The sequence below is a fragment of the Ovis canadensis genome, chromosome 17, assembly GCF_042477335.2.
Source record: "Ovis canadensis isolate MfBH-ARS-UI-01 breed Bighorn chromosome 17, ARS-UI_OviCan_v2, whole genome shotgun sequence".
NCBI classification, from domain to species: Eukaryota; Metazoa; Chordata; class Mammalia; order Artiodactyla; family Bovidae; genus Ovis; species Ovis canadensis.
The window spans coordinates 79,472,943-79,500,000 of NC_091261.1; the positions used below are offsets into that span (position 1 = coordinate 79,472,943).

At 40.6% G+C, this 27,058-nt stretch overlaps 1 protein-coding gene across 1 annotated transcript in view; it reads left to right on the forward strand.

Annotated features, from left to right (window-relative positions):
• The first annotated feature begins 7,530 nt into the window (after positions 1–7,530).
• The window catches only part of HORMAD2 (HORMA domain containing 2), a 57,442-nt gene continuing 37,914 nt past the window's right edge, over positions 7,531–27,058 (forward strand). The window contains exons 1-6 of the mRNA XM_069557244.1: positions 7,531–7,581; positions 12,538–12,679; positions 14,527–14,590; positions 15,137–15,173; positions 18,020–18,040; positions 18,767–18,793. Of these exons, the coding sequence (XP_069413345.1) occupies positions 7,531–7,581; positions 12,538–12,679; positions 14,527–14,590; positions 15,137–15,173; positions 18,020–18,040; positions 18,767–18,793 (342 nt within the window). The remainder of the gene's footprint in view (positions 7,582–12,537; positions 12,680–14,526; positions 14,591–15,136; positions 15,174–18,019; positions 18,041–18,766; positions 18,794–27,058) is intronic.

Genomic DNA, 27,058 nt, shown 5'->3' on the forward strand with positions numbered 1-27,058 from the left:
ATTCAAAGTTCCTTCTGCCTCTAAAATTCTATAATTCTTTTCTAGACCCTTAATTCTTCCTTGTCCCTGTATTACTTCTCTATTGATCCAGCATATATATTTTTTAGCACCTACTGACTTTATTCCAGAACCGCATGATGCAAATCACTGCAGATGGTGACTGCAGTCATGACATTAAAAGATGCTTGCTCCTTGGAAGGAAAGCTATGACACACCTAGACAGTGTATTAAAAAGCAGAGACATGACTTTGCCAACAAAGATCTGCATAGTCAAAGCTATGGTTTTTCCAGTAGTCATGTACAGAGAGAGAGTTGGACCATAAAGAATGCTGAGTGCCGAAGAATGGATGCTTTCAAACTGTGGTGCTGGAGAAGACTCTTTAGTCCCTTGGACTGCAAGGAGAGCAAATCAGTCAATCCTAAAGGAAATCAATCCTGAATATTCATTGGAAGGACTGGTGCTGATGCTCCAATACTTTGGCCACCTGATGCAAAGAGCTGACTCACTGGAAACGAGCCTGATGCTGGGAGAGATTGGAGGCAAGAGGAGGAGAGGGCGGCAGAGGATGAGATGGTTAGATAGCATAATCAACTCAATGGACATGAGTTTGAGTAAACTCCAGAAGATAGTGGAGGACAGAGGACCCTGGTGTGCTACAGTCCATGGCTTTGCAAAGAGGCAGACCACTTGGCCACTGAAAAACAACCACCGACTTTATTCCAGTCCTGCCTGGTGCTGACGACTCCAGAATGATCTAAACTAGACACAAACGTTTATATATGATTCCACTCTTAGGAAATAAATGTCCAGAATAGGCAAACTGATAGAGATGAAAAGTAGATTAATGGTTGCAAGGAGTCAGGGGAGGCAAAAATGAGGCGTGATTGCTAGTGGAAATAGGGTTTCTTGTAGGGTAACAAAACTCTTCTGAAATTAGATAGCAGTGATGGTTGCAAAACTCCATGAATATACGAAAACCTACTGAAGTCTACCTTAAAACAAAACCTAAAAAATAAAGAACAAACTAAGCAGATACAACTTTGCCCTCATGTCATCTCACAGCAGGGTGGGATGGATACATGAATGCAAAATGATACGGTATATATTACAACATGCACATAACTGGGACTTGACGGTGAACCAGGGAATAATTCCTCGAGAAACTGACACTAACCCCATGTCTAGAAGGTGAGTAGGAACTGGAAAGGAAGGAGGATATTTCAGGCAGAGGGAACATTGCAAAAACCTGAAAGCTGAGAGAATATAGGTGAATTAAGATAAAGTTCATGGGGTTGCAAAGAGTCAGACCCGACCAAGCGATTAACACTTGTTTGGGGCTTCCCTGGTGGCTCAGTGGTAAAGAATCTGCCTGCAATGCTGAAGACCCAGGTTCAGTCCTGAACTGAGCAACTAACACTTTCAAAGTAGACAAGGGACTCCCCTGTTTGGGAAGAATCCGCCTGCCAGTGCAGGGGACATGGGTTTGATCTCTGGTCCAGGAAGATCCCACATGCCACAGAGCAGCCAAGTCCATGTGCCACACACAACTACTGAGCCCATGTTTACAGCCTGTCAGCTGCAACTGCTGGTGCCAGCACACCTCGAGCCCATGCTTTGCAACCAGAGAAGCCGCCACAGTGAGAAGCCCACACACTGCAACTAGAGTAGCCCCTCATGAGCAGCCAAAAATAAATCCATTAATTAAAAATTTAAAAGTAGATCAGAATAGCTGATGCATAAAAGTATACGGGAAAATGGTTAGAGATGTGGCTAAGGAGGATTGAGCCCAATCTTGAGAAGTTTGGATTTCATCCTGAGGGCACCAGGGGCCCACGGAAGCATTTCAGTCCAGGAAATTTCAGAGTCCTGTTGGTAATCTAAGAAGAATACTCTGGCTGCAATACCAAGAACAGACTGGAGATGGGTAAGGCCAATGACAGACTGGTGGTTGAACAAATCCAGGCGAAAGATGAAGCTGATCTGATCTAAAGCAGAGATGACAACCATGTGCATCAAGTAAGGAGTGGACGCTTGAGAAACATTAGGAGACTGGCTGTAGGAATGAGGAGGGAACAGAGCTGAGTCAGAGTTTTTAGGCTTGAGAAACCCAGGTATTTGATGCTGTCATCCACTCAGCTAAGGAACAGAAATCGGTTTAGGGCAAAAGGATTCACATTTGGATATGCTGGGAAAATCCAGCTGAAACTGGTTCATAGTCAGAGGTACAGATCTGCAACTCCCCAGCAAAACGTAGGTCGGGGTATACATATAAGAGTTGTTAGAATAGAATAGTAATTGAAACAGTGAGAATGTATTTGTTCACCCAGGGAGTGTGTTTAAAATGTTAAAAAGAAAAAAGCTAGGACAGAACCGTGAAGAGCACCAAAAGCTTAAAATGGGGCAAGGAAAAAAGCCTGAAGATGACAGTGAGAAGGAACAACTGGGAGGTGGGAAGAAAACAAGTTCAGACACAAATATCAGATTTAAAACTAAACGTGCATATAATGAAATGTGTGTCGGACAGTGTTCCAAATGCCTTACAAATAATATTTAGTCCTCACAACAACCCTGGAATGTAGATACTATTCAGTTTAGTCGCTCAGTCGTATCTGACTCTGCGATCCCATGAATCACAGCACGCCAGGCCTCCCGGTCCATCACCAACTCGCAGAGTTCACCCAAACTCATGTCCATCAAGTCGGTGATGCCATCCAGCCATCTCATCCTCTGTCGTCCCCTTCTCCTCCTGCCCCCAATCCCTCCCAGCATCAGAGTCTTTTCCAAATGAGTCAACTCTTCGCGTGAGGTGGCCAAAGTATTGGACTTTCAGGTTTAGCATCAGTCCTTCCAAAGAACACCCAGGACTGATCTCCAGAATGGACTGGTTGGATCTCCTTGCAGTCCAAGGGACTCTCCAGAGTGTTCTCCAACACCACAGTTCAAAAGCATCAATTCTTCGGCACTCAGCTTTCTTCACAGTCCAACTTTCACATCCATACATGACCACTGGAAAAACCGTAGCCTTGGCTAGACAGACCTTTGTTGGCAAAGTAATGTCTCTGCTTTTGAATATGCTATCTAGGTTGGTCATAACTTTCCTTCTAAGGAGTAAGTGTCTTTTAATTTCATGGCTGCAATCACCATCTGCAGTGATTTTGGAGCTGCCCAAAAATAAAGTCTGACACTGTTTCCACTGTTTCCCCATCTATTTGCCATGAACTGATGGGATACCATGATCTTAGTTTTCTGAATGTTGAGCTTTAAGTCAACTTTTTCACTCTCTTTCACTTTCATCAAGAGGCTTTTTAGTTCCTCTTTGCTTTCTGCCATAAGGGTGGTGTCATCTGCATATCTGAGGTTATTGATATTTCTCCTGGCAATCTTAATTCCAGCTTGTGTTTCTTCTAGCCCAGATTTTTCATGATGTACTCTACATATAAGTTAAATAAGCAGGGTGACAATATACAGCCTTGACGTACTCCTTTTCCTATTCAGAACCAGTTTGTTGTTCCATGTCCAGTTCTAACTGTGGCTTCCTGACCTGCATACAGGTTTCTCAAGAGGCAGCCAGGTGGTCTGGTATTCCCATCTCTTTCAGAATTTTCCAGTTTCTTGTGATCCACATAGTCAAAGGGTTTGGCATAGTCAGTAAAGCAGAAATAGATGTTTTTCTGGAACTCTCTTGCTTTTTCGATGATCCAGCGGATGTTGGCAATTTGATCTCTGGTTCCTCTGCCTTTTCTAAAACCAGCTTGAACATCAGGGAGTTCACAGTTCATGTATTGCTGAAGCCTGGCTTGGAGAATTTTGAGCATTACTTTACTAGCATGTGAGAACAGTGCAATTATGTGGTAGTTTGAGCATTCTTTGGCATTGCCTTTTTTGGGGATTGGAGTGAAAACTGACCTTTTCCAGTCCTGTGGCCACTGCTGAGTTTTCCAAATTTGCTGGCATATTGAGTGCAGCACTTTCACAGCATCATCTTTCAGGATTTGAAATAGCTCAACTGGAATTCCATCACCTCCACTAGCTTTGTTCGTAGTGATGCTTTCTAAGGTCCACTTGACTTCTTTATAAGGCCCACTTGACTTCACATTCCAGGATGTCTGGCTCTAGATTAGTGTTCACACCATCATGATTATCTTGGTCTTGAAGATCTTTTTTGTACAGATCTTCTGTGTATTCTTGCCACCTCTTCTTAATATCTTCTGCTTCTGTTAGGTCCATACCATTTCTGTCCTTTATCAAGCCCATCTTTGCATGAAATGTTCCCTTGGTAGCTCTAATTTTCATGAAGAGATCTCTAGTCTTTCCCATTCTGTTGTTTTCCTCTTTCTTTGCATTGATTGCTGAGGAAGTCTTTCTTATCTCTCCTTGCTATTCTGTGGAACTCTGCATTCAGATGCTTATGTCTTTCCTTTTCTCCTTTGCTTTTCGCTTCTCTTCTTTTCACAGCTGTTTGTAAGACCTCCCCAGACAGCCATTTTGCTTTTTTGCCTTTCTTTTCCATGGGGATGGTCTTGATCCCTGTCTCCTGTACAGTGTCACGCACCTCCGTCCATAGTTCATCAGGCACTCTGTCAGATCTAGTCCCTTTAACCTATTTCTCACTTCCACTGTATAATCATAAGAAATTTGATTTAGGTCATACCTGAATAGATACTATCACTGACTGTATTTTACAGATGGGGAAACTGAGGCAAACGTGTGCATGAAACAGCATGGCAATCGGAGTGCAGACTGGGGCTCGATCCCAGGCAGTTTGGCTCTGCAGACGTTCATGTGCCTAACCACTATGCTGTGTTTCCTCTCCAGATAAATACATGTCCTGATGAACACTATAGGAGTCCTGATGAACACTATAGGAGCCCTGAAAAGCTGGGTTTACTGTCTCCTTTTACAAAAAGGATCCCGAGGCCCAGCAAGACTAAGTAATTTGACCAAAACATAGAGTTGCTAGGTAGTTGAGCAGAATTCGAACCCAGGTTCCTTAACTCCAAAGACTTTCTCCCAGACTGCACTAGCAGTGCAGTTAATTTTCTCTGTATACATGCATATGTGTCTGGAAAATTTAACTTCACTAATTTTATAAATGTTAATTCCGCAGATAAGTACCAAATGCTTAATAGTGATTAGCTTTGAAACCCTTCTCAAAAGCAAGTATCCTGGAGGTTTGGGCTTTCAGCGATAATATCAATTTAAACCAGGTTATTCATATATTCCAAATACATGGATGTAGTAAATGCATTGTGTTCTAATAGCCTGATACTGTATTCAGGACTTGATTTTCTAGAAATGCCATCAGAATACCTTGCCATCATAGAGAAATTATTTTAAAACACACCAATATAGAAAGCCACTTGAAATAATTATTCCCTATTATTTATTGTCTCTAATAACTACCTCAATGAAATGAAGTTGATCAGTCGTGTCCGACTCTTTGCAACCCCATGGACTGTAGCCTACTACGCTCCTCCATCCATGGGATTTTCCAGGCAAGAGTACTGGAGTAGGTTGCCATTTCCTTCTCCAGAGGATCTTCCTGCCCCAGGGATCGAACCCAGGTCTCCCGTACTGTAGGCAGATGCTTTCCTGTCTGAGCCACCAGGGAAGTGGTAGTTTATCTTGGTTTACTGGGTCAAAACTGGAGTGTAAACTTTTGTAGTTACTTATTTTTCCCATTTTATTTCTTGAAGTTGTAAAGGAGACAGTGATCATATTGAGTCAGTTTTGAAGGTTATGCTCAAAAACAAAGGTTATAATCTGAAGTCAACAAAAGACACCTTGGGATCTTTAAGGGCCAAAGGACTATCAGGTGGTTGTCAGTCTCATTTAAATCTTGTAAAAGGGTGTCCCCTAGTGCTACTCTGAAGAAGTAAATTGAGAGAAATTATTACCTGTTTATAATCTCTATCACCACCTTGTGGCAATGTCCTTAAATAATACTGCCCTCCTTTATTTGCAAAATCGTCGAGAATCTTGCGTTAATTTATACACAAAATCAAGTCACAGGCTATCCTAGGTGATCCAGAATTTCTTGAAGTGGTTTATTTTACTAATATTTTGGTCAGAACTCCATAAAATCTTGAAACTACAATTAAGTCCTTTAAAAAGAAAAAGGGAAATTTGCTTCTTTTTTGTTAGTGAAGTGATAGAGTGAAAACCGTATGTATTTTTAAACATAAATGCTTTTTTATTGTGGTAAAATGTATATAACAAAATTTATCATCTCAGCCGCCATTGAGCGTGTAACTGAGTGGCACTAAGTGCATTCACAGCGTTTGGACAACCTTTACCACTACCCCTTTCTAACAATTTTACATCATCCTGAGTGAAATTATGTACAAATTGAGCTCCCCATTCCTTCCACCCCGTATCCCCTGGTGACCTCTGTTCTCTTCTCTGTCACCATGAATCTGACTCTATTCATACAAATGGAATCATGTGATAGGCATCCTTTTGTGTCTGGTTTATTTCATTTAGCATAATGTTTTCAAATTTACCCATGTTGCAACATATATCATAATTTCATTACTTTTTGATACTGAATAACATTCCATTGTATATACCGTACTTAAAAGCCCACTCAGCTGTTCCTGGGCCTTTGGGTTGTTTCTGCCTGTTGACTACTATAAATAATACTGCTCTGAACATTGGTGTGTGTCTGTTTGAATCCCTCCTTTCAATACTTTTTGGGCTTCCCTGGTGGCTCAGATGATAAAGAATCTGCCTGCAATACAGGAGATATGGGTTTGATCCCTGGGTGGGGAAGACCTCCTGGAGAAGGAAATGGCAACCCACTCCAGTATTCTTGCCTGGGAAATCCAATGGACAGGAGCCTGGTGGGCTGCAGTTCATGGAATCACAAAGAGTTGAATACAACTGAGCGACTAACACTTTTTGATACTTCTGAGTTTAGAAGTGGAAGTGCTGGTGGTATGGTAAACCTATTGACCCTTTTGAGGAACTGCCACCCTGCTTTCTACAGCAGCTGCACCACCTTACATTCCTACCAGCAGTGTACAAGGAGCCCAGTTTTGCCCCATCTTCACCTACACTTGTTATTTTCCATCTTGTTTGAATAGCCATCCTAATGGGTATGAAACTCTAATTTTTGAGTTGACTTTGAAAATCAATTATACGTGAAGTTAATTCAAGAAATACTTTTTAAGCCCCTGTTATAAAGAGAGCACTGTTAACACTCTGAGGGACTAACAAAGATGAGTAAAATACATTGTTGAACCTTTAGGGGATTTGTAATTTATTCTCCAAATGTATTTGGGAACTAGTAAGTCAGCTTATATTTTCCTTGGGTGGTTGGAAAAACTAATCCAGAGATCTTACTCTAATTTATAGAAAATTGGTAGTGGAGATGTTTATTAAACTTATTTTCCAAAGAATACAATCAAATGCTAATTATACAGTTCTTTGGAAGATGTATAAGAAAAGGATTATGTTAGGCAAGGTCTCTAATTAATTTTTTTTTCTACAGGTTAGATTTGTTAAAAGAATCCTGATACATTACTATCATGGCCACTGTTCAGCTCTCTCGCTCTATCAGAATTCACAAGACATCTAAGGTATTTATTAAGAATTAAAAGAAAATCAATGACTATTTAGTGAGTTAATTCAGAATCATGACTTTAATCTTTGGTGTTTTTTAAAACAGCAGCTTTATCAGTTAATTGGCACATAATATCCTGGCAGAGTATGTATACATTTTAACTGGCTAATGGACTGAGGATGTTCAGGAAATTAGAATAGATTCCTATGAAGTAACTTCCTGGGTGCTTATTTCATGTTTATATATCTAGACTTTCTAGAGTAAAAGAGTTTTGTGAAGTTATAAGTCCGGAGAACTACCAGTTGAGGGAAGAGTTCTAGATTTCAGGCTTGAAGCATCTTCAGATGAAGGTTCATCTCATGAGACATTCAAAAAACGAAGATCATGGCATCCGGTCGCATCATGGCAAATAGAGGGGAAACAGTGGAAACCATGACAGATTTTATTTTCTCAGGCACCAAAACCACTGCCGATGGTGGCTGCAGCCACAAAATTATAAGGTGCTTGCTCCTTGGAAGAAAAGCTATGACAAACCTAGACAGAATATTAAAAAGCAGAGACATTACTTTGCCAACAAAGGTCTGTATAGTCAAAGCTACCATTTTTCCAGTAGTCATGTATAGATGTGAGAGTTGGACCATAAAGAAGGCTCAGCGCCAAAGAATTGGTGCTTTTGGGCTGTGTTGTTGGAGAAGACTCCTGAGAGTCCCTTGGATTTCAAGGAGATCAAACCAGTCAATCCTAAAGGAAATCAATCCTGAATATTCATTAGAAGGACTGATGCTGAAGCTGAAGCTCCAATGCTTTGGCCACCTGATGTGAAGAACTGACTCTTTGGAAAGGACCCTGATGCTGGGAAAGATTGAAGGCAGGAGGAGAAAGGGAAGACATAGGACAAGATGGTTGGATGGCATCACTGACTCAGTGGACATGAGTTTGAGCAGGCCCCAGGAGATAGTGGAGGACAGGGAAGCCTGGCGTGCTGCAGTCCATGGGGTTGCAAAGAGTCAGACACTGAGTGACTGAACAACAGCAAGAGTAAAAGAAATCAGAAACCAAAAAAAATATTTAAAGAGAAAGGTTCTTTGTTAGACATTCGCTTCCTGACACAATTAGGAAGCTTCTGATACACACTGATGCAATTATAAGAACTGAAGGAGAGGGCACTGAGAGAAGCTAGGACCCTGAGGGAGCACGCCAGGGCCAGGCAGCCTTGCTGGGCTCACCTTGGCAGTTTATCTTGTCCCATGACAGCCATTAATGAACCATTCATTTATTCACTGAGAGCTTAGTATTACGTAATAGATATGTAACACTGTGTTCTTTCCTGAGAGAATTTTAAAAAAAAACAGAATCTTCATGTTCCAGAAGTTTATAATCTGGTTGGGGAAATGACTTACAGGAGGCAAGTCAATATACAATGCAGTATACGCATTAAATGTTTGTGACAAGAGTAAAACAATACAAACGATAGAAATTTAGGGATTGTTGTATAGACTAGAATGGTTTGTATATTCCTCAGGAGGGAGACAAGATTTAAGGTGGGCCTTAAATAATGAAAAGGGTTAGGATGGAGGAGAGAGAAGAGAATTCCATGAGGAAAAACTAGCATATGCCTTGGCTCAAATAAGTAATGAGCATGGCGTGTTTCAGCGAGTAACAAAGAACCCATCCTTACTGGAGTGGGGCTTCATCATGTTGGACAGAAGTAGGAAAATTCATGGAATAGGAACTTTGGGGACAAATTAGTGTGGATCTTAAAAGCCAGGCCAAGTAAGGAGCCTATGCTTTATTCTGAAGTCAGTGGAAAGTCAGCAGTTTTACCAGGACAGTTGAGTAAATTACTGTTTTAAGAATATTAAGCTGTAGCAGAGGTAGGAAGGATTGAAGTTGAAGGAGAATTAGGGCAGAGAGAAAGCCGTCATCTTTCTGGCTTGAATTCAGTACATTCAACAAGCAGACTCCTGATCTCATCGGATTTCCTAAGTGTGCTTCCTTCCTGGGGTGAGAATGCTTAGCTGGGTAGATGAATTGCAGTCAGTTTGGCAGTTATTTTTTGCGCTGTCAATTAACACATTGACCTTTTGATATAAACAGATCTTTGTCTTTGTAGTTTGGACTGCATGAACTACTTCTCCCAGCAAATTTCAAGTGACTGTATGATTTTGCTATTTTTTTTTTTTACTGAAAACAACAATAATTACTATAGAAGCTAACATTTATTCAGCACTTACATGTGTTGGGCACTGTGCCAAGGGCTTGGTATTATTATTTCAATTAAGCCTTGAAACAAGGAGAAAACTGAAGCTCAGAGAAATACTATAACTTGCCATAGGGCTTCCCTAGTGGCTCAGATGGTAAAGAATCTGCCTGCAATGTGGGAGATCCGGGTTCAGTCCCTGGTTCGGGAAGATCCACTGGAGAAGGAAATGGCAACCCACTCCAGTATTCTTGCCTGGAGAATCCCATGGACAGAGGAGCCTGGTGGGCTACAGTTTATGTGGTTGAAAGAGCTGGACATGACTGAGCAACTAACACACACATGTAACTTGATGGCTGAGCTCTAGAGTCCATGGGGTCACAAAGAGTCGGACACGACTGAGCGACTCACACACAGACAGCTTGACAGTTGAGCTGTCCAACATTACTTACGTCATTAGCACACTTTCTGATTAAAATAACTTATAATAGTTTTCTATTATTAAGCCACAGTATTTTCATGTATTAGACATTTATGAAAATGTGCATGATACCCCTTAAAATATTAGACCAGTTGAGCTGAGAAAAAAATTCCTGGAGTATAGAAAAATAACAATTCTAGAGGCCTTTTCCAATCATTGATCTTCATTACTACAAATGGCCCTTTTGATTCCATATTTAAAATAAATGTCTTTATATTTTTAGATTATTTAATTTTACAGATGGTTATTACTGAAGTATTGTCTCTAAGTTTTGGCATGTTTTCAGTAAGTTATTATATATACATATCATGCCAGCTATTACCCAGTTAACCCCAAAGAACCTTAATTTCTCAGAATCTATGGGTACAAAAAGCAATTTTCCGTAAAATTTTACACACTTACATGCAGACACGTGCACATTCCATATCAAATTCCCTTTGAACTGTGATCTTTCCTACTTCTGCTATAGCTTAATATTCCTAAAACAATTATTCTACTGACCCGATCAAACCTGCTGCCTTTCCACTGGTTACAGAATACAAATAAATAGCCTTAGGCTGGCTTTAAGATCTCTATTAATTTTTCCCCCCAAATTCCTCTCATACATGCAAGAGTAATAATTATATCTTTTTAAAAACAATATAATGTAGTTTGACCAAAAGGATGAACTGATAATTCATTTCACTATATAGTGTACCCAGGAAGCAGCTTATATTGCAAAATCATGTCCAGAATGTCCAGAAGACATTCTAGAACCAGATCTGGATACAGAAAAGCTTTGGGGGCGTTCTCTTTCATCTAAAGGCATATTCGTGGGTAGTACCTGCCTCCAGGTAACAGAATTACTAAAACTGAACAGTTGAAACTGCATACCATAGTTTAAAGACCTCTGAATTTGAACAAGGTTGTTGGAGCTTTACCATCCTGGCTTCTAGTAACATGGACTCATCTCACCTGCTTTTGCATCTTGTATAGGAGCAGTCATGCAGTAGTACTCATTTGTGCCAGGTTTCCTGTGCTCAGCTTCATGTGTGAGAGTCACCTACAGTGCAGAACTTTTGCTTAAGCAAAGCACAAAAGGTGAAAACACGTGGTAGCAGAATAGTCGATGAAGAGCAGCTGCGTGTGGCTAAAGAGTAGGGTGCGTGGGAGAGGATGAAGGGGGGTCGCTGGGAGATGAGGCAAGAAAACTGGGCAGAGCTAAGGTTTTGACAGTTCCCAAATGCCGCACTTGAATTCTATCCTGTGTGAACGCTGGGAGTGTTATGATAAGATTTGTATTCTTTCAAGTGAATGATGACGGCAACGTGAAGGACAGATTGAAAAGAATGACTGGCGGGGAGGTCAGAGGCTGCTGCAGTGGGGAGAAGAGAAAGGAGACAACGAGTTGCTTCTAGATAGCATTAAGAGTGCTGAGCGATTGGATATGGAGTATGGAGGGGCGTGAGAAGCCAAAGGTGACTCTGCGTCTGGCTTGGATGATTTGACTGAAGTGGACACTGATTCATTTGTTTGAGGTTGAAGCTTGGGATCAGGTTTCAGTCAGGGTGAGAGAGAGAAACTGAGAGGTCTACAAAGTGGTCTGGGCATAGATGTTGGGAAAATAGACATGGAAGTCAAGCTCAGAACAGAAATAAGGACATTTTCTCTGTACTGGCTGCAGGTAAAGCAATGAGACTAGACGAAATGACTCAAGAAGAGAGAGCTATAGAAAGAGAAAAGACTGGAGACAGAATTCTGGGGTGGGAGCAACACCCAGAAAATCCGAAGGGAAAAAAAAGAGACTGAAATAGCTATGGAGGATAGATGGGGGAAAAAAAAAACAAGAAAATAGTGTTACGGAAGCTGAGAGCGAGTGTGGGCAAAAGTGTCAGACACTGCAGTAGAGTCGCACGTATGGGGACTGAGATGAGGCCGATGATAGGATTGCTTGGCGACTGGAGAGGAGAGAACAGGATGGAGGGGCAAAGGGCGGGTGGCAGCGCCTTCTGAGTGAGTGAAAGGGAGGATCACATCATCAGACTCCCAGTTTTGCCTCAGATCCACAGATCATTGTAAAATAAATTATATTAGTCTTGACTTACTTGACTACCTGTCTCTACCTTTCTTCTCTACCTTGCCAGTGAAGATCTAATTTAAAGCAATATTCAAAGGCTTGTTTCCTTTTGATTATCTCCAAAGGTATCAGACTTGAGGTCTTGAAAAGTCTTTCCATTTTGCTTGTGGTAATGACATGATGGGCTGACTATATTAAAGAATACTAATCTTTTTCATTTTTTCCTCCCTCCTAGAAAACAGTTTTCCCATCTCAAATCACTAACGAGCATGAGTCACTGATAATGGTGAAGAAACTTTTTGCTACTTCTATCTCGTGTATAACGTATCTACGGGGCCTATTTCCAGAGAGCTCTTACGGAGAACGCCATTTGGATGGTAAAGTCTAACTAAATGGTTACTTTGGCTGGTGCGGCCCTTTCCCTCTATTTGGCAGGAGTACACTTTAATTTCTCATGGAGTGTGGTAATTCCAGGTCATGGGCCTGTTTGTCAGGATCAATTTGCTAATTCATTTTCCATTTTAATTTCACTCTGTGTAGTGGTTTTACCTGTAGGAACCATTAGTTCCTGGCTAGATACCAAATGACAGGCTGAAGAAAAAAGAAATCTGTATGGACAAGCCCAGTAATTCTAAACTACACCCACAAAAGCAGTGGCCAGGTTGGAACCTCTGTGGGTGCTGTACGTTCACACTGTTTTGTGTGTCAACTTTGAGACAGACTTCCGCATTGAGGAACTTTCATTGAGAAGTTTTTAAAAATTCTTTCTGTTCACATGTAGAAATAAGCTGGAAAAAAATGCATACCCATCCCAAACCATCTGTTGATTGACATGGAGATGTCAGCAATCACTATTCCAATCAGTTCTGTTCTTTTCTCTATTTTCTCTCTCTTCTAGTTTTCCTCCTTTTATTTCTTATGTCCTTAAATTTATGATCTCATTTCCTTGTATTACAAGCTGTTTCTGTCTCCTTTCCTTCTCTTGTATTAAGAAGAATGTACCTAGCTAGGACTCTTCAGTTTTTCAAAAATCTTATTTTTAAAAAAAGCTAGATTGTGATAACCATTCAGAAAATCTTGCTGATTTGTCACCAAAGTGGGAGAGTATCATTTGGAAAATAAATATAGAGGGCTTAGAGGGCTACAAGTTTCCTTGTAAGATGTTATTTTTCAAAATCTAATTTTACTTTGTTTCTCACATCTGTATTTAATGATAACTTAGGCCTCATTCCAATTTATTTTTTCTTAAACACCATTTGCTTCTCTACATGCGCATCAATGAAATCCATGTGTGCTGTAAACACAAAAGCATATTTGCAGTTGTGACAGCCTCATTTGTGTTGTGCTCTTCTGGCCAGGATAGAAATCTGTAATAGTGAAAATGTTTCTATGCAGCATATAATTGTCATTTCTCCTCTTGTTTGGAATATAGAATTGGAGAAAGCCACGTTTGGGGTAATTAATTAAGCACTTACTGTGTGCCAATCACTAACCCATGCATGGAGAGCAATACCATTGTTTACAGCTTTATCTTTTGTGATAGTTTTAATGGAAGTTATATATTTTCCTCTCAGTTTTTATACTTACAGTAGCACATGACATCAAAATGCCCAGTAATAATTTTCATATCCCTCAACAGCAACAGAGGTAACATCAGTTTTAGAATAGGAAAACACTATGAAAAGGAGAAGTGATTTATACGAAGTCATACATGAATCAGTAATCAATTTAAGACTAATCTAAACCAGACTGTTAATGCTTTTCTTATTCTTCCTTCCTATAGTAAGGTGGTTGAATTTCAGATGGAAATTAATATCTGAGGAATAACCCCTGAAAAATTTCTTATCCCTTTTTTCCCCCCACTGAGAGAAATACCAGATAAGTGATTTGAGATTGAGGTGTATATTTTAAATTGCTTGATATAGCTGGTCTCAGTACTACCTCATGATAACTTAAAATTCAGCAGAAGCAGAGAAGTGACACATTGATCTCACAATCACCTCAGTTGTGTACCCTGTAGAAGAGGAGATTCTAATCTATAGTAAAAACGGGAACTAAGCCAGTCACCAACACAGGATTTGCTTTAAAATTAGACATTTAGAGATTCAAAATGTTTTTATAAGCTATAAAACTAAGTACGTGGTATAAATAAAATCATGAAAGGAAATACCCTTATTTAGCATGGACAGTTTTAGTACAGCAGACTATGTTTCTATTTTTGTAGACCTCAGTTTAAAAATCCTCCGAGAAGATAAAAAATGTCCTGGGTCACTGCATATTATCAAGTGGTAAGTAACTGAAATTCCACCAAAGTTGAACAGCATTATTTTTATTATGGCTGAAATTACCCATAAGACTTTATTTGGTAAGATCATTTCCTTAAAACTGTTGCCTTCTTCTTTTCTTTCTATCCATGTATTTTTTTTTTTACAACTTCCTAGAAATGTGTAACAATTATCCAATGTTATTTTAAGGTACTGATTTAGGTTTGTTTTTTTTTTTAAGAATACTGACTTTATACAAGGAAGAAAAATATCAATCAAAATTTGATTACTTATCAAATACATGTCAGTGCACTAAACATTACAGGATGCAAAAAGAAAAATAAGATGTGATTCCCTACCTCAAAATTGCTTACGTATTATTTATTATAAGTACTGTTAATACATTAAGACATACTAGGAGTTTCTAGAAAATGATTAAATGGGTGAAAGGTGAGGTGGTTATCAACTTAAAGTATTTCAAAGCAAAAAAAGTAAATTGGTTTTGTACTTGGGATTCTTTTTGACTTTGCATCTGATCCAAATTGACATCAAGCATTTATTTCTTGACAGGATTCAAGGTTGTTTTGATGCTTTGGAAAAGAGATACGTAAGAACGTCTTTAAATTTATACCAGGATCAAAGACTCACCCTTTATCCCTTTAAAAGAAGATTTTAGCCTTTATTTTGTTGTGTTTTAACAGTACACCAGTTCCTACATATGCCTTCATGAACCAGCTTCTTTTACTTTGTGTCTCTGTTGTCCTGTTGATGTCTCGTTTACATCAGTTAGAAGTGACACCCTCAGTTTTCTCTTTTACATACGTGTATCTTTTTGACCACAGAATTTCCTCTGAAGTCACTGGACGAGACCCACAGGATGTGGGACAGGGGAGACAAGAATCTGGCATTCAGCACATTGTGCTGCTTCAAAATCGTGGTGATGCAATGTGCAGATATGAAAAGAAAAAGTGGAATTGAATACTTGATTTTTATTCTGTGTTAGTTATTTCATTGTCTATGTTTGGCACATGTATATAACCTGTTCCCTCAAAATAGCTAGTATTATAGCTTGAATTTTGAAAAATGCAGCCTGAATTTTAAGTGCATTAGATTTTCCTCACTGCCCAAGACAGCTGCGAAGGGTATAAAAATTAGAAGCTCCAGTCTAGTGGAAGAGATAATTTAATAAATTAACTTTGCACCGCTGCTTCCTCCTTTTCCCCATCTGTGTCTTTTTACCCCTTTTCAATTCCTATTCCGTTAAGAAAACTTAAGGTGAGTAAGCCTTACATTGGATTATTTAGTTGCACTGATACATTTCCTTTTTCATTGAACATTTATTACTAATGAGTTATTCAGCACTGACCGGGAGGTTGAGGAATGCAAGAATAAAACAGATTTGAGATTGTGCACACAAAGAGCTTATGACCAAGGCAGAAGATGAATGACATTCATATGCACAACTGATGATCAGCTAGTGAACACTGGTGTGGCTGTACCTTTTGTTAAAATACTGAAGTACTCTATATCCAGTGCTAAATAAATGCTTCTCTGAGGCCCCAAACGACTCCCACCGTGTCCTCCCCCTCACCCCACCAGTCTCTGGGGAGTCTTGGATCTCCCCAGACTGTTCCATAAGCTAGCAATTATAAGGGATGACAGCTGGCTCAGGGGGAGCTTCCAGGAACCCAGCCTAAGGCTAAGCTGGCACCTTTTCTGATTGGTCTCTACCTGTGCCAGGATGGGCTATTAAATTTTGAGTTTTTTCATATCAGTTTGATATTTTTATTTAAAAAATCATCTTTATCACAAGTATAAATAATCATGATATTCATTAGAAAGTGATGTAATGCCAAAGGCAAGATACTGGTCATGTGCAAAGGAAGTATGGAAAAGGGATTACAGCCAGTGAGAGGCATGAGGGAAGTCTTTGGGAGAAAATGACTGCTGAGATTTGAAGGCCCTTAGTATTTAGATGGGTTGAGAGGGGTAGAAGGCCATCATCAGTACACCAAACAGCACTCATTCATTCTCCTGTCCATTCATTGAGCAACATTTCTTGAGTGTCCATCATTGAGGGGCAGTGCAATGTAGGTAAGAGCTCAAGGCTTGGAAAAAGCCAGCCTGAAGTGAATCTTAGTTCTGCCACTTAATTCCTGTGTCTTGGCATGTAACCTACCTCTTAGGGTTTCTTTACAGTAATATTAGAACCTACCTCAGGGTTGTTTGAGAATTAAATAAGTTAATAGTCCAAGGCAGCAGTTTTCAAATGTTAGCTTGCATCAGAGTCACCTGGAGGGCCTGGTAAAACACACATTGCCAGGTTCCACCCCCAAATTTCTGGTGTGAGAATTTTCATTTCAGACGAGTTCCAAGTGATGCTGAGACTGCTGGCCTAGGGATCACACTTTCTAAGGCATCAATCTCACCATTGTTCACCAAGTTCAAGCCACACAAGGATTCTAGAACATGCTGAGTGCCTTTAACCTTTGTACATATTGTTGCTTTTCCTGCAAAAGTTTCTTCCCTACCCCACACCCTTTATCTGGCTAATTCCAATTTATCCTTCATGTCCCAGCCTAAATATTTACTTCCTCCGAAAGGCTTTCCTTGACAAGCCCCGGCCCCCTGCCACCCTTCTCCCAGCCTAGATTGTCCATCTGTTTAATGTTCATAACCTAACTGCTTCATAGCAATGAACACACTTGTGATGATGTACCTATGTGTGTGTGTGTGGTTTTTTTTTTCTGTCCTCTCCTGCTGGTCTGCATGTTCCCTGAGATCAGGGGCCATTTCTACTTTTGAATGAATGAATGAGCTATTACTTAAATAATGTAAGTTAGAGTTTCACTGGGTAGTCTTAAAATCAACTGTATGCAGTAACCAAAATGGCCACACAGCGTCACTAAAGTTTTAGTCCTTTGGGTGAAATAGGTGAATAATTTGATACGAAGTTATGGTCCTGAAAATTTTCTCATCTGTATCACAGTGTTTAAAAGTTTGTGATAGACTTGATTCTGTCTCTGTATCTATGTATTCTGTTATTCTTTCAAACAGAGAGAATCTGATTTGTAATGTATACGTAGGGAGGGCAGGGGTTTTGTAGAACTCATATCAGACTTCAGATTTTTAACTCTAGTAGATTCCTTTCCAAGGGCAAAATGTTTTAGAGATGCTTATGGCATATTTAACTCTTATCATGAATTATTTTGTGTATCTTTTGCCTCCCAAACTAGAATGTATAAGTATAGTATCTTTTTTTTTCATCCTTCCCCTCCCCAGCAGAACTCACTTGGATGAATGGATTAGTATCCATTTCTCTGACCTTTTGAATATTTTTTCTACCCCAATTTTTGGAACATCTCTGATGTCATAGTTTAACTAGACTTTATTGAAAAAAACAATAACACAGGTGCAAGTGTGTAGTAACAACAGTTTTCTCTTCTCTTACAGCTACACATGGCAGTACTAACAGTAAGTACACATTTAAACTAAGCCTGTGTCTCTGCTTCATTGTCTTTTGGCAAGTGAAAGGTTCAGCTGTGTACTGTGTCCCATCCTCCTTGAATTTCATTGTCTGTCCTATGACATTTTGGAATTAAAAAAAAACTCTATCAGAACTTTTACTAAAATGTCATAGTCTATATATTTCTTTGGCATATTATAATAACTGAGGAAATATATAGGATATACTGTCTGTTCTATCTACTAGCTATCAGGATTTCATTTTCTGAGTTACTTTACAGACTCAAAGTTCCTTGTTTTTGAAGTGTTGCAGACTTTTCTGAAGTTTTGTATGCTGCTGGCTATAGCATGGTATATGTCATTAAGAACAGAAGGAAAATATGAGACAATACTACTGAGAGTCTTAGATGTATAAATTATTTTAAAATTTTAAAACCATAACCAATTTTTTAGAATTTATTTATAGCTCAGCTGCAGTAATTGTAAAATACCTGGCTGTCAATTTCCTTACAGTCAGTGTTCATGGAAACTCCAAAGCCTCTCTGTGTTCACAGAATTAGGGCTTATTCCACCTCTAGCTTGAAATGTGTATCTCAAGATATATATAATCTATGCATATATGTGTTTTAGTACTCAATTAATATAGCACAAACTGAACTCTTCACATAGCAAATGTATTCTGTGAGGAGTAATCTAGTTTCAGAAATTAAATGCTGTTTATTTTTCCTTAAATAGCTTTACACAAATCCCAAGGAACCTGAGGTAAGAACACAGAGAGAGACGGGCAGTGTATGTATATTTAAATATGTTTACCTGAGTTGAGGCCATAGATTATGTCACTAGACTACCAAATGAGCAAAGTAACTCATAGTGAGCTGTTTCTGTGTGTTTTATTATAAATGTCACCAATTCTTTATTATGCGGTTTAAAAAAACTACCTAGCAGTACTGGGAGAAAAACACTGAGTGGAACCGAAGCCTATTCCCTAACACCTTAACGGTGAGAATCTGACTTATGAAGACCGCCTTTCCTTTTCATTTTGACTGATGCTGAATCCTTTCTATTTGTGGTCTTTGGGGCATAAAAGTGCTAAACCTTTTTTTTTTTAAAGACTAACTGAATTCTCCCGCTCTGACCTTCTCATAGATTTCCAAGCCATACCTTTTTCCTTCTCTCTGTAAATTTCTTCCCTCTGCTTATTGAATCCTATTCATCCTCAACGCCAACTTGTGTCTGAAACTTCCATGAGAGCCTCTTTGATTATTTTGTTCACACTAAGTTCTTGCTTCTCTGAATTCCCTTTCCCAGTAGGACCTCACAATTCAACACTCTTGATTCCTATAGATTACTTTATCTTCCTAGCCAGACTGTGAATTCTTGAGGACAAGGGTCTTGTCTTCTTTTCATCCCCCAGAGTGACTGTCAGTGTGCTGAGTACACAGCGGTTACCTGTGCTGCTTTGAACAGCAGCCGAGGTCACAGCCCAGGAACGGAGGGAGATGCCCTTCCTCCTTTCTTCTCATTCTGACCTCTATTTTCCTCTCAGCTTTCTTTCCTCTTCCCCTTTCCTTGCTTTCAATTTTCTTTCCCTAAGCCTATGAATTTAGCCTAAATGGTGACCTTCACAGCTAAGCTGAGCATTTTTTTAGCCTTTACTATTCACTCTTTGGCAAGATTATAAATAGCTGTTTGAGCAAGGCCGAGAAAACTGGTGCGTGCAGGTGGGTAACAATTCCTCAGTGCCCAAGCTACCTCTGTATATCTCTATCTCTAGTTTAGTTCTCAGGGGTTTTTCCAGTACATTTGAAAAGTTTCCCAAAGTAAGGTCTCCAATAAATTGTTAATAAATTGGTCATTTCCTTCATGCAATAAATTACTAAGTTTTTTTCTGCATGCCAAACTCCTGGTCTGAAATTTTTTGAGGCTTTTTGAGGTAGTACAATGCTTAGGAAATTGGGCTTATCTACAGAAAAATATCACAGAGTGGGAAGAAAACTTAAATGAAATTTGATGTAGGCAATATATATAATAAAGTTAGAAAGCAAAATCTGCTTATTATATGATAAGTTCTAAGCCATCATTTATGACCCAGAAAAAATATTCTGAACTCTTACGTATTGTTTCCTATAGCAATGATCCCTAACCTCTGTGTTCATGGAACACTTTTGATTACTAGATAATTTGGTGGCATGTTTAAGAGGATTAAAAGACTCAAAAAGACTCCACACATCTCAGCAATAATTATGGTATAACTATGGCACAGCGATGCTCATAGCCAGAGAGTATCCATGGGTTACACTGTTTCATGATTGCTCTTTAGCATCAAGACACTGAGAGAACTATTTATGTCTTTGATCTCACTCTTTTATATACTCTCAAAACAACATTCTCACATAAACAGTCTTATCTAATATGGTGCCATGTTTCTTAACTCATATTGGTAGAAGCGTAGCCTCCCTTAAGCAGAATCGCACAAATAATAACAACATTAATATTTACCTGAAGCAAAAAAGCACATTACACATGGACTGAAATTTGCAGTGCTCCTGTGAAGAGCTGTCATGGTACACCAGCTGAGAGCCTCTGGCTTAAACAAGTGTGCTTATTCTGTCCAGAGACCCGCGGAGTTTGGGGCATTACACAAAGCTGTGGTGCTTCTGTACCTGAGGTTTTGTCCTGGTTGCTCCATCTCAAGAAAGATGAACTGACAAAAGTAGCTAAAGCAGTGAAGAGGGACAGTGTAGCTTTCCTGCAGATGCATGCTGTGGAATGGGTGGAGGGTATTAATAAGATGTGTAACCTAACACATGCTAGACCCATAAAGAATTACTGTGTTTTAATAAAAGACGCTTGTTCCTTGGAAGAAACGCTGTGACAAACCTAGAGAGTATAAAAAGCAGAGACACCACTTTGCCAACAAAGGTCCGTCTGGTCAAAGCTATAGTTTTTCCAGTAGTCACGTATGGATATGAGAGTTGGACCATAAAGAAGACTGAGCGCCAAAGAACTGATGCTTTAGATTGTGGTGTTGGAGAAGGCTCTTGGGAGTCCCTTGGACTGCACGGAGATCCAACCAGTCAATCTTAAAGGAAATCAACCCTGAATATCCATTAGAATGACTGATGCTTAATCTGAAGCTCCAATACTCTGGCCACCTGATGTGAAGAGCCGGCTCGTTGGAACAGACCCTGATGCTGGGAAGGATTGAGGGCAGGAGGAAAAGGGGGTGACAGAGGATGAGATGGTTGGATGGCATCACCGACTCAATGGACATGAATGTGAGCGAACTCCAGGAGATGGTGAAGGACAGGAAAGCATGGCATGCTGCAGTCCGTGGAGTTGCAGAGTCGGACCCAACTGACACCACAACACAGATCTTGCCATTTCGCCATCTGGTTTTCTTTGGGACTATTAGAGGTGGTCAACACCACTTTTAATAGATCATTTCAGGAACTGAAATACAGAGGGTCCCTGTTTCTAGCCACAATATACTTTTGGAGACTTTTTTAATTCTGTAAGATGAAATCCAATTGAGTGTGAACTCTATCCTGGCTGACTATTTATTCATTCACCAAGTATTAATTAGGTTCCACTTATGTGTCTGACACACAGGAATTAATGGGATAGACAAGGTCCCTGCTGTCTGGAAGCTTACATTAAGCTTATGAAGGAGGATAAACAATAAACAAGTAAACAAAAGTTAGCAACAGTTTCAGATACATCATAAAGCTATGAAAATAAAAGAAGATGGTATGCTGGAGAGTGCCAAGTGGGAATGGAGGAAAAAAGATTGGAGAGCAGTCCCTGGAAGGTCTCCCTGAGGGGCCACTGTTTGAGCTGAGACTCAGTGGCCAGAAGAGCCGCCCTGTGCAGGCTTGTGAAAGGCAACAGCATGGGACTGGCATAACAATACAGGAGTTAACACTGCAGATGTCAGAGTCAGATCCCAGCTCTGCTGCTCACTAGCTTCATCTGTAATGGTGTCGTGCCTGCTCCCAGTCTGGCTATGTATAGATGAACAGATGTAGGTCCACTCCAGTGCTCTTGCCTGGAGAATCCCAGGGATGGGGGAGCCTGGTGGGCTGCCGTCTATGGGGTCACGCAGAGTTGGACACGACTGATGTGACTTAGCAGCAGCAGAGCATTTAGGGAAGTGCCCAAGTTGCATGATTACTATCATCAACTGGAGACAACATACCCCAGAGGGCAGTTGTGTGGAGGCCTGAAGGCAGGAAGGCATCTTGTATGTTCATGGACAGAGAGGCTGCCCTGGGCCTGGAGCTGGGTGAGTGGGGTGGAAGGAAGAGGCAAGAGAGAAGGTCAGAGAGGTTGGCAGGGCACAGATGAGTCAGGCCAGTGGACCAAAGTAAACCGGATTTTATCCTGAGGGCAGTGGGAAACCATTAACAAAGGAGCAACACGGTCTGATTTGCATTTTCCAAACTCTTTTTGGCCATAGAACAGAGAATGAATTTGGAGGAGGAGGAATAGTTTGGAAGCAAGCAGATCAGATGGAAAGAGCTGGTCTTGGCTTGGATGGGGTGAAGAGAATGGAGGTGAAGAGAACCAGATGGCCTGGGGATGCGCTTTGGAGACAGGCCTGAAGTCTTGCCAGTGGGTTGGAACATGGAGGGAGAATGAAAGGCTGTATATGTTGCTGTTGTTCTGGTCCATGTGGATACATTCAGTATGATTAATAGAAACCATTGGTAAGCAACTTGAAGGTTCATCTTTATTAGGCAACACGTTAATCTGAAAAGCAGGAGAATGTTTTATGAGCTGTTAAGAAGAGACTAGTGCCTGCTGTAAATAAACCGTCTTTGATCAATCAGACACAGATTGAAGTTATTAAGGATGAGCATCTTCTGTAAAACAATTGGACTTCCCTGGTGGCTCACAGTAGTCTGCCTGTGATGCAGGAGACCTGGGTTCAATTCCTGGGTCAGGAAGATCCCCTGGAGAAGGGAATGGCTACACACTCTAGTATTCTTGCCTGGAGAATTCCATGGAGCTAGAATTCCATGCAGCCTGATGGGCTGCAGTCCCTGGGGTCGAAAAGAATCAGACACAACTAACACACACAGTGTAAAACAATTACAAACATGCCTCTTTTATCAGTTGCCCTACAGACCAAATGAGAAAGTATCAATTTTTTATCAACCACTACACCACTATCAACCTTACAACCACTAAGGATCTACTCTTGCTACAATTAAAAGATAGCTTGGAGCATCAAAAAGCTAGACCTGGTTGGGAAACATGGGCGGGCAGGAAGAACAGGCATTGTTTACCTGACAGGGCAACTACACCCTCATCCACGAAGAAGGGTGTTGTGTATCTAGCCTGTCTGGAGGAAACCTGTTGCCGTAGGCTCCTCCGGTCATACATCTCTCTTACTGGACTCTCGAAGCAGCCTTCTGATCTTGGTTTAATTTCTCACATAGATTGTTTTGCTAGAAAAATTTTTTTCTCTTAAAATTAACTCCATTACAAATTAGTCTTTTAATAATGTAAGCAGCATGAGCCAGTATCCCCAGAACCCGCTGACTGTGATTAATGGGACACCAAATATCAGATAGAAACAGGTAACAAGAACGTCCACTGAAGAAGGGAATGGCAAGCCACTTCAGTATTCTTGCCTTGAGAACCCCATGAACAGTATGAAAAGGCAAAATGATAGGATACCAAAAGAGGAACTCCCCAGGTCATTAGGTGCCCAATATGCTACTGCAGGTCAGTGGAGAAATAACCCCAGAAAGAATGAAGGGATGGAGCCAAAGCAAAAACAATACCCAGCTGTGGATGTGACTGGTGATAGAAACAAGATCCAATGCTGTAAAAAGCAATATTGCATAGGAACCTGGAATGTCAGGTCCGTGAATCAAGGCAAATTAGAAGTGGTCAAACGAGATGGCAAGGGTGAATGTCGACATTCTAGGAATCAGCGAACTAAAATGGACTGGAATGGGTGAATTTAACTCAGATGACCATTATATCTAGTACTGCGGGCAGGAATCCCTCAGAAGAAATGGAGTAGCCATCATGGTCAACAAAAGAGTCTGAAATGCAGTACTTGGATGCAATCTCAAAAACGATAGAATGATCTCTATTCATCTCCAAGGCAAACCATTCAATATCACAGTAATCCAAGTCTATGCCCTAACCAGTAACGCTGAAGAAGCTGAAGTTGAACGGTTTTATGAGGACCTACAAGATCTTTTAGAACTAACACCCAAAAAAGATGTCCTTTTCATTATAGGGGACTGGAATGCTAAAGTAGGAAGTCAAGAAACACCTGGAGTAACAGGCAAATTTGGCCTTGGAATGTGGAATGAAGCAGGGCAAAGACTAAAAGAGTTTTGCCAAGAAAATGCACTGGTCATAGCAAACACCCTCTTCCAAAAACACAAGAGAAGACTCTACACATGGACATCACCAGATGGTCAACACTGAAATCAGATTGATTATATTCTTTGCAGCCAAAGATGGAGAAGCTCTATACAGTCAACAAAAACAAGACCAGGAGCTGACTGTGGCTCAGATCATGAACTCCTTATTACCAAATTCAGACTCAAATTGAAGAAAGTAGGGAAAACCACTAGACCATTCAGGTATGACCTAAATCACATCCCTTATGATTATACAGTGGAAGTGAGAAATAGATTTAAGGGCCTAGATCTGATAGATAAAGTGCCTGATGAACTATGGAATGAGGTTCGTAACATTGTACAGGAGACAGGGATCAAGACCATCCCCATGGAAAAGAAATACAAAAAAGCAAAATGGCTGTCTGGGGAGGCCTTATAAATAGCTGTGAAAAGAAAAGAAGCAAAAAGCAAAGGAGGAAAGGAAAGATATAAGCATCTGAATGCAGACTTCCAAAGAATAGCAAGAAGAGATAAAGCCTTCTTCAGCAATCAATGCAAAGAAATAGAGGGAAACAACAGAATGGGAAAGACTAGAGATCGCTTCAAGAACATTAGAGATACCAAGGGAACATTTCATGCAAAGATGGGCTCGATAAAGGACAGAAATGGTCTGGACCTAACAGAAGCAGAAGATATTAAGAAGAGGTGGCAAGAATACATAGAAGAACTGTACAAAAAAGATCTTCATGACCCAGATAATCATGATGATGTGATCACTAATCTAGAGCCAGACATCTTGGAATGTGAAGTCAAGTGGACCTTAGAAAGCATCACTACGAACAAAGCTAGTGGAGGTGATGGCATTCCAGTTGAGCTATTTCAAATCCTGAAAGATGATGCTGTCAAAGTGCTGCACTCAGTATGCCAGCAAATTTGGAAAACTCAGCAGTGGCCACAGGACTGGAAAAGGTCAGTTTTCATTCCAATTCCAAAGAAGGGCAATGCCAAAGAATGCTCAAACTACTGCACAATTGCACTCATCTCACACACTAGTAAAGTAATGCTCAAAATTCTCCAAGCCAGGCTTCAGCAGTACATGAACCGTGAACTCCCTGATGTTCAAGCTGGTTTTAGAAAAGGCAGAGGAACCAGAGATCAAATTGCCAACATCTGCTGGATCATGGAAAAAGCAAGAGAGTTCCAGAAAAACATCTACTTCTGCTTTATTGACTATGCCAAACCCTTTGACTGTGTGGATCACAATAAACTGTGGAAAATTCTGAAAGAGATGGGAATCCCAGACCACCTGACCTGCCTCTTGAGAAATCTGTATGCAGGTCAGGAAGCAACAGTTAGAACTGGACATGGAACAACAGACTGGTTCCAAATAGGAAAAGGAGTACGTCAAGGCTGTATATTGTCACCCTGCTTATTTAACTTATGTGCAGAGTACATCATGAGAAACACTGGACTGGAAGAAACACAAGCTAGAATCAAGATTGCCGGGAGAAATATCAATAACTTCAGATATGCAGATGACACCACCCTTATGGCAGAAAGTGAAGAGGAATAAAAAGCCTCTTGATGAAAGTGAAAGAGGAAAGCAAAAAAGTTGGCTTAAAGCTTAACATTCAGAAAACGAAGATCATGGCATCCGGTCCCATCACTTCATGGGAAGTAGATGGGGAAACAGTGGAAACAGTAGCAGACATTGTTTTGGGGGGCTCCAAAATCACTGCAGATGGTGACTGCAGCCGTGAAATTAAAAGACGCTTACTTCTTGGAAGGAAAGTTATGACCAACCTAGACAGCATATTCAAAAGCAGAGATATTACCTTGCTGACTAAGGTCTGTCTAGTCAAGGCTATGGTTTTTCCAGTGGTCATGTATGGATGTGAGACTTGGACTGTGAAGAAAGCTGAGCACTGAAGAATTGATGCTTTTGGACTGTGGTGTTGGAGAAGACTCTGGAGAGTCCCTTGGCCTGCAAGGAAATCCAACCAGTCCATTCTGAAGGAGATCAGCCCTGGGATTTCTTTGGAAGGAATGATGCTAAAGTTGAAGCTCTAGTACTTTGGCCACCTCATGTGAAGAGTTGACTCATTGGAAAAGACTCTGATGCTGGGAGGGATTGGGGGCAGGAGGAGAAGGGGACGACAGAGGATGAGATGGCTGGATGGCATCATGGACTCGATGGACGTGAGTCTGAGTGAACTCCGGGAGTTGGTGATGGACAGGGAGGCCTGGCGTGCTGCGATTCATGGGGTCGCAAAGAGTCGGACACAACTGAGCGACTGAATGAACTGAACAAGAACGTTGTGATTTTTTCCTCATCAATCTAACATTCCCATTCCCACACTGTCAAGGAACAAAACACTGAAACGATGAAGGAAGAGTCTTTTTGTGTTCTGACTTAAACTCACAGCCTTTGCCTGTCTGTCTTCAGCGCCTTCTCCAGCTCTGTGGATAGATTGCTGTTGACTCTCTAGCAAGGAAGGGGTTGGGGTGGCTGCCCCATGCAGGGGAAGGCCATGCGTAGTTCATGGCAGGCCCTCCTTGCACAGAGTTCCTCTGTATCCTTGGTTCTGCGTCCTCTGGATTCAACAATCACGTATCACATACAGCTGTAGTATTTACTATCGAAAAAAAAATCCATGTT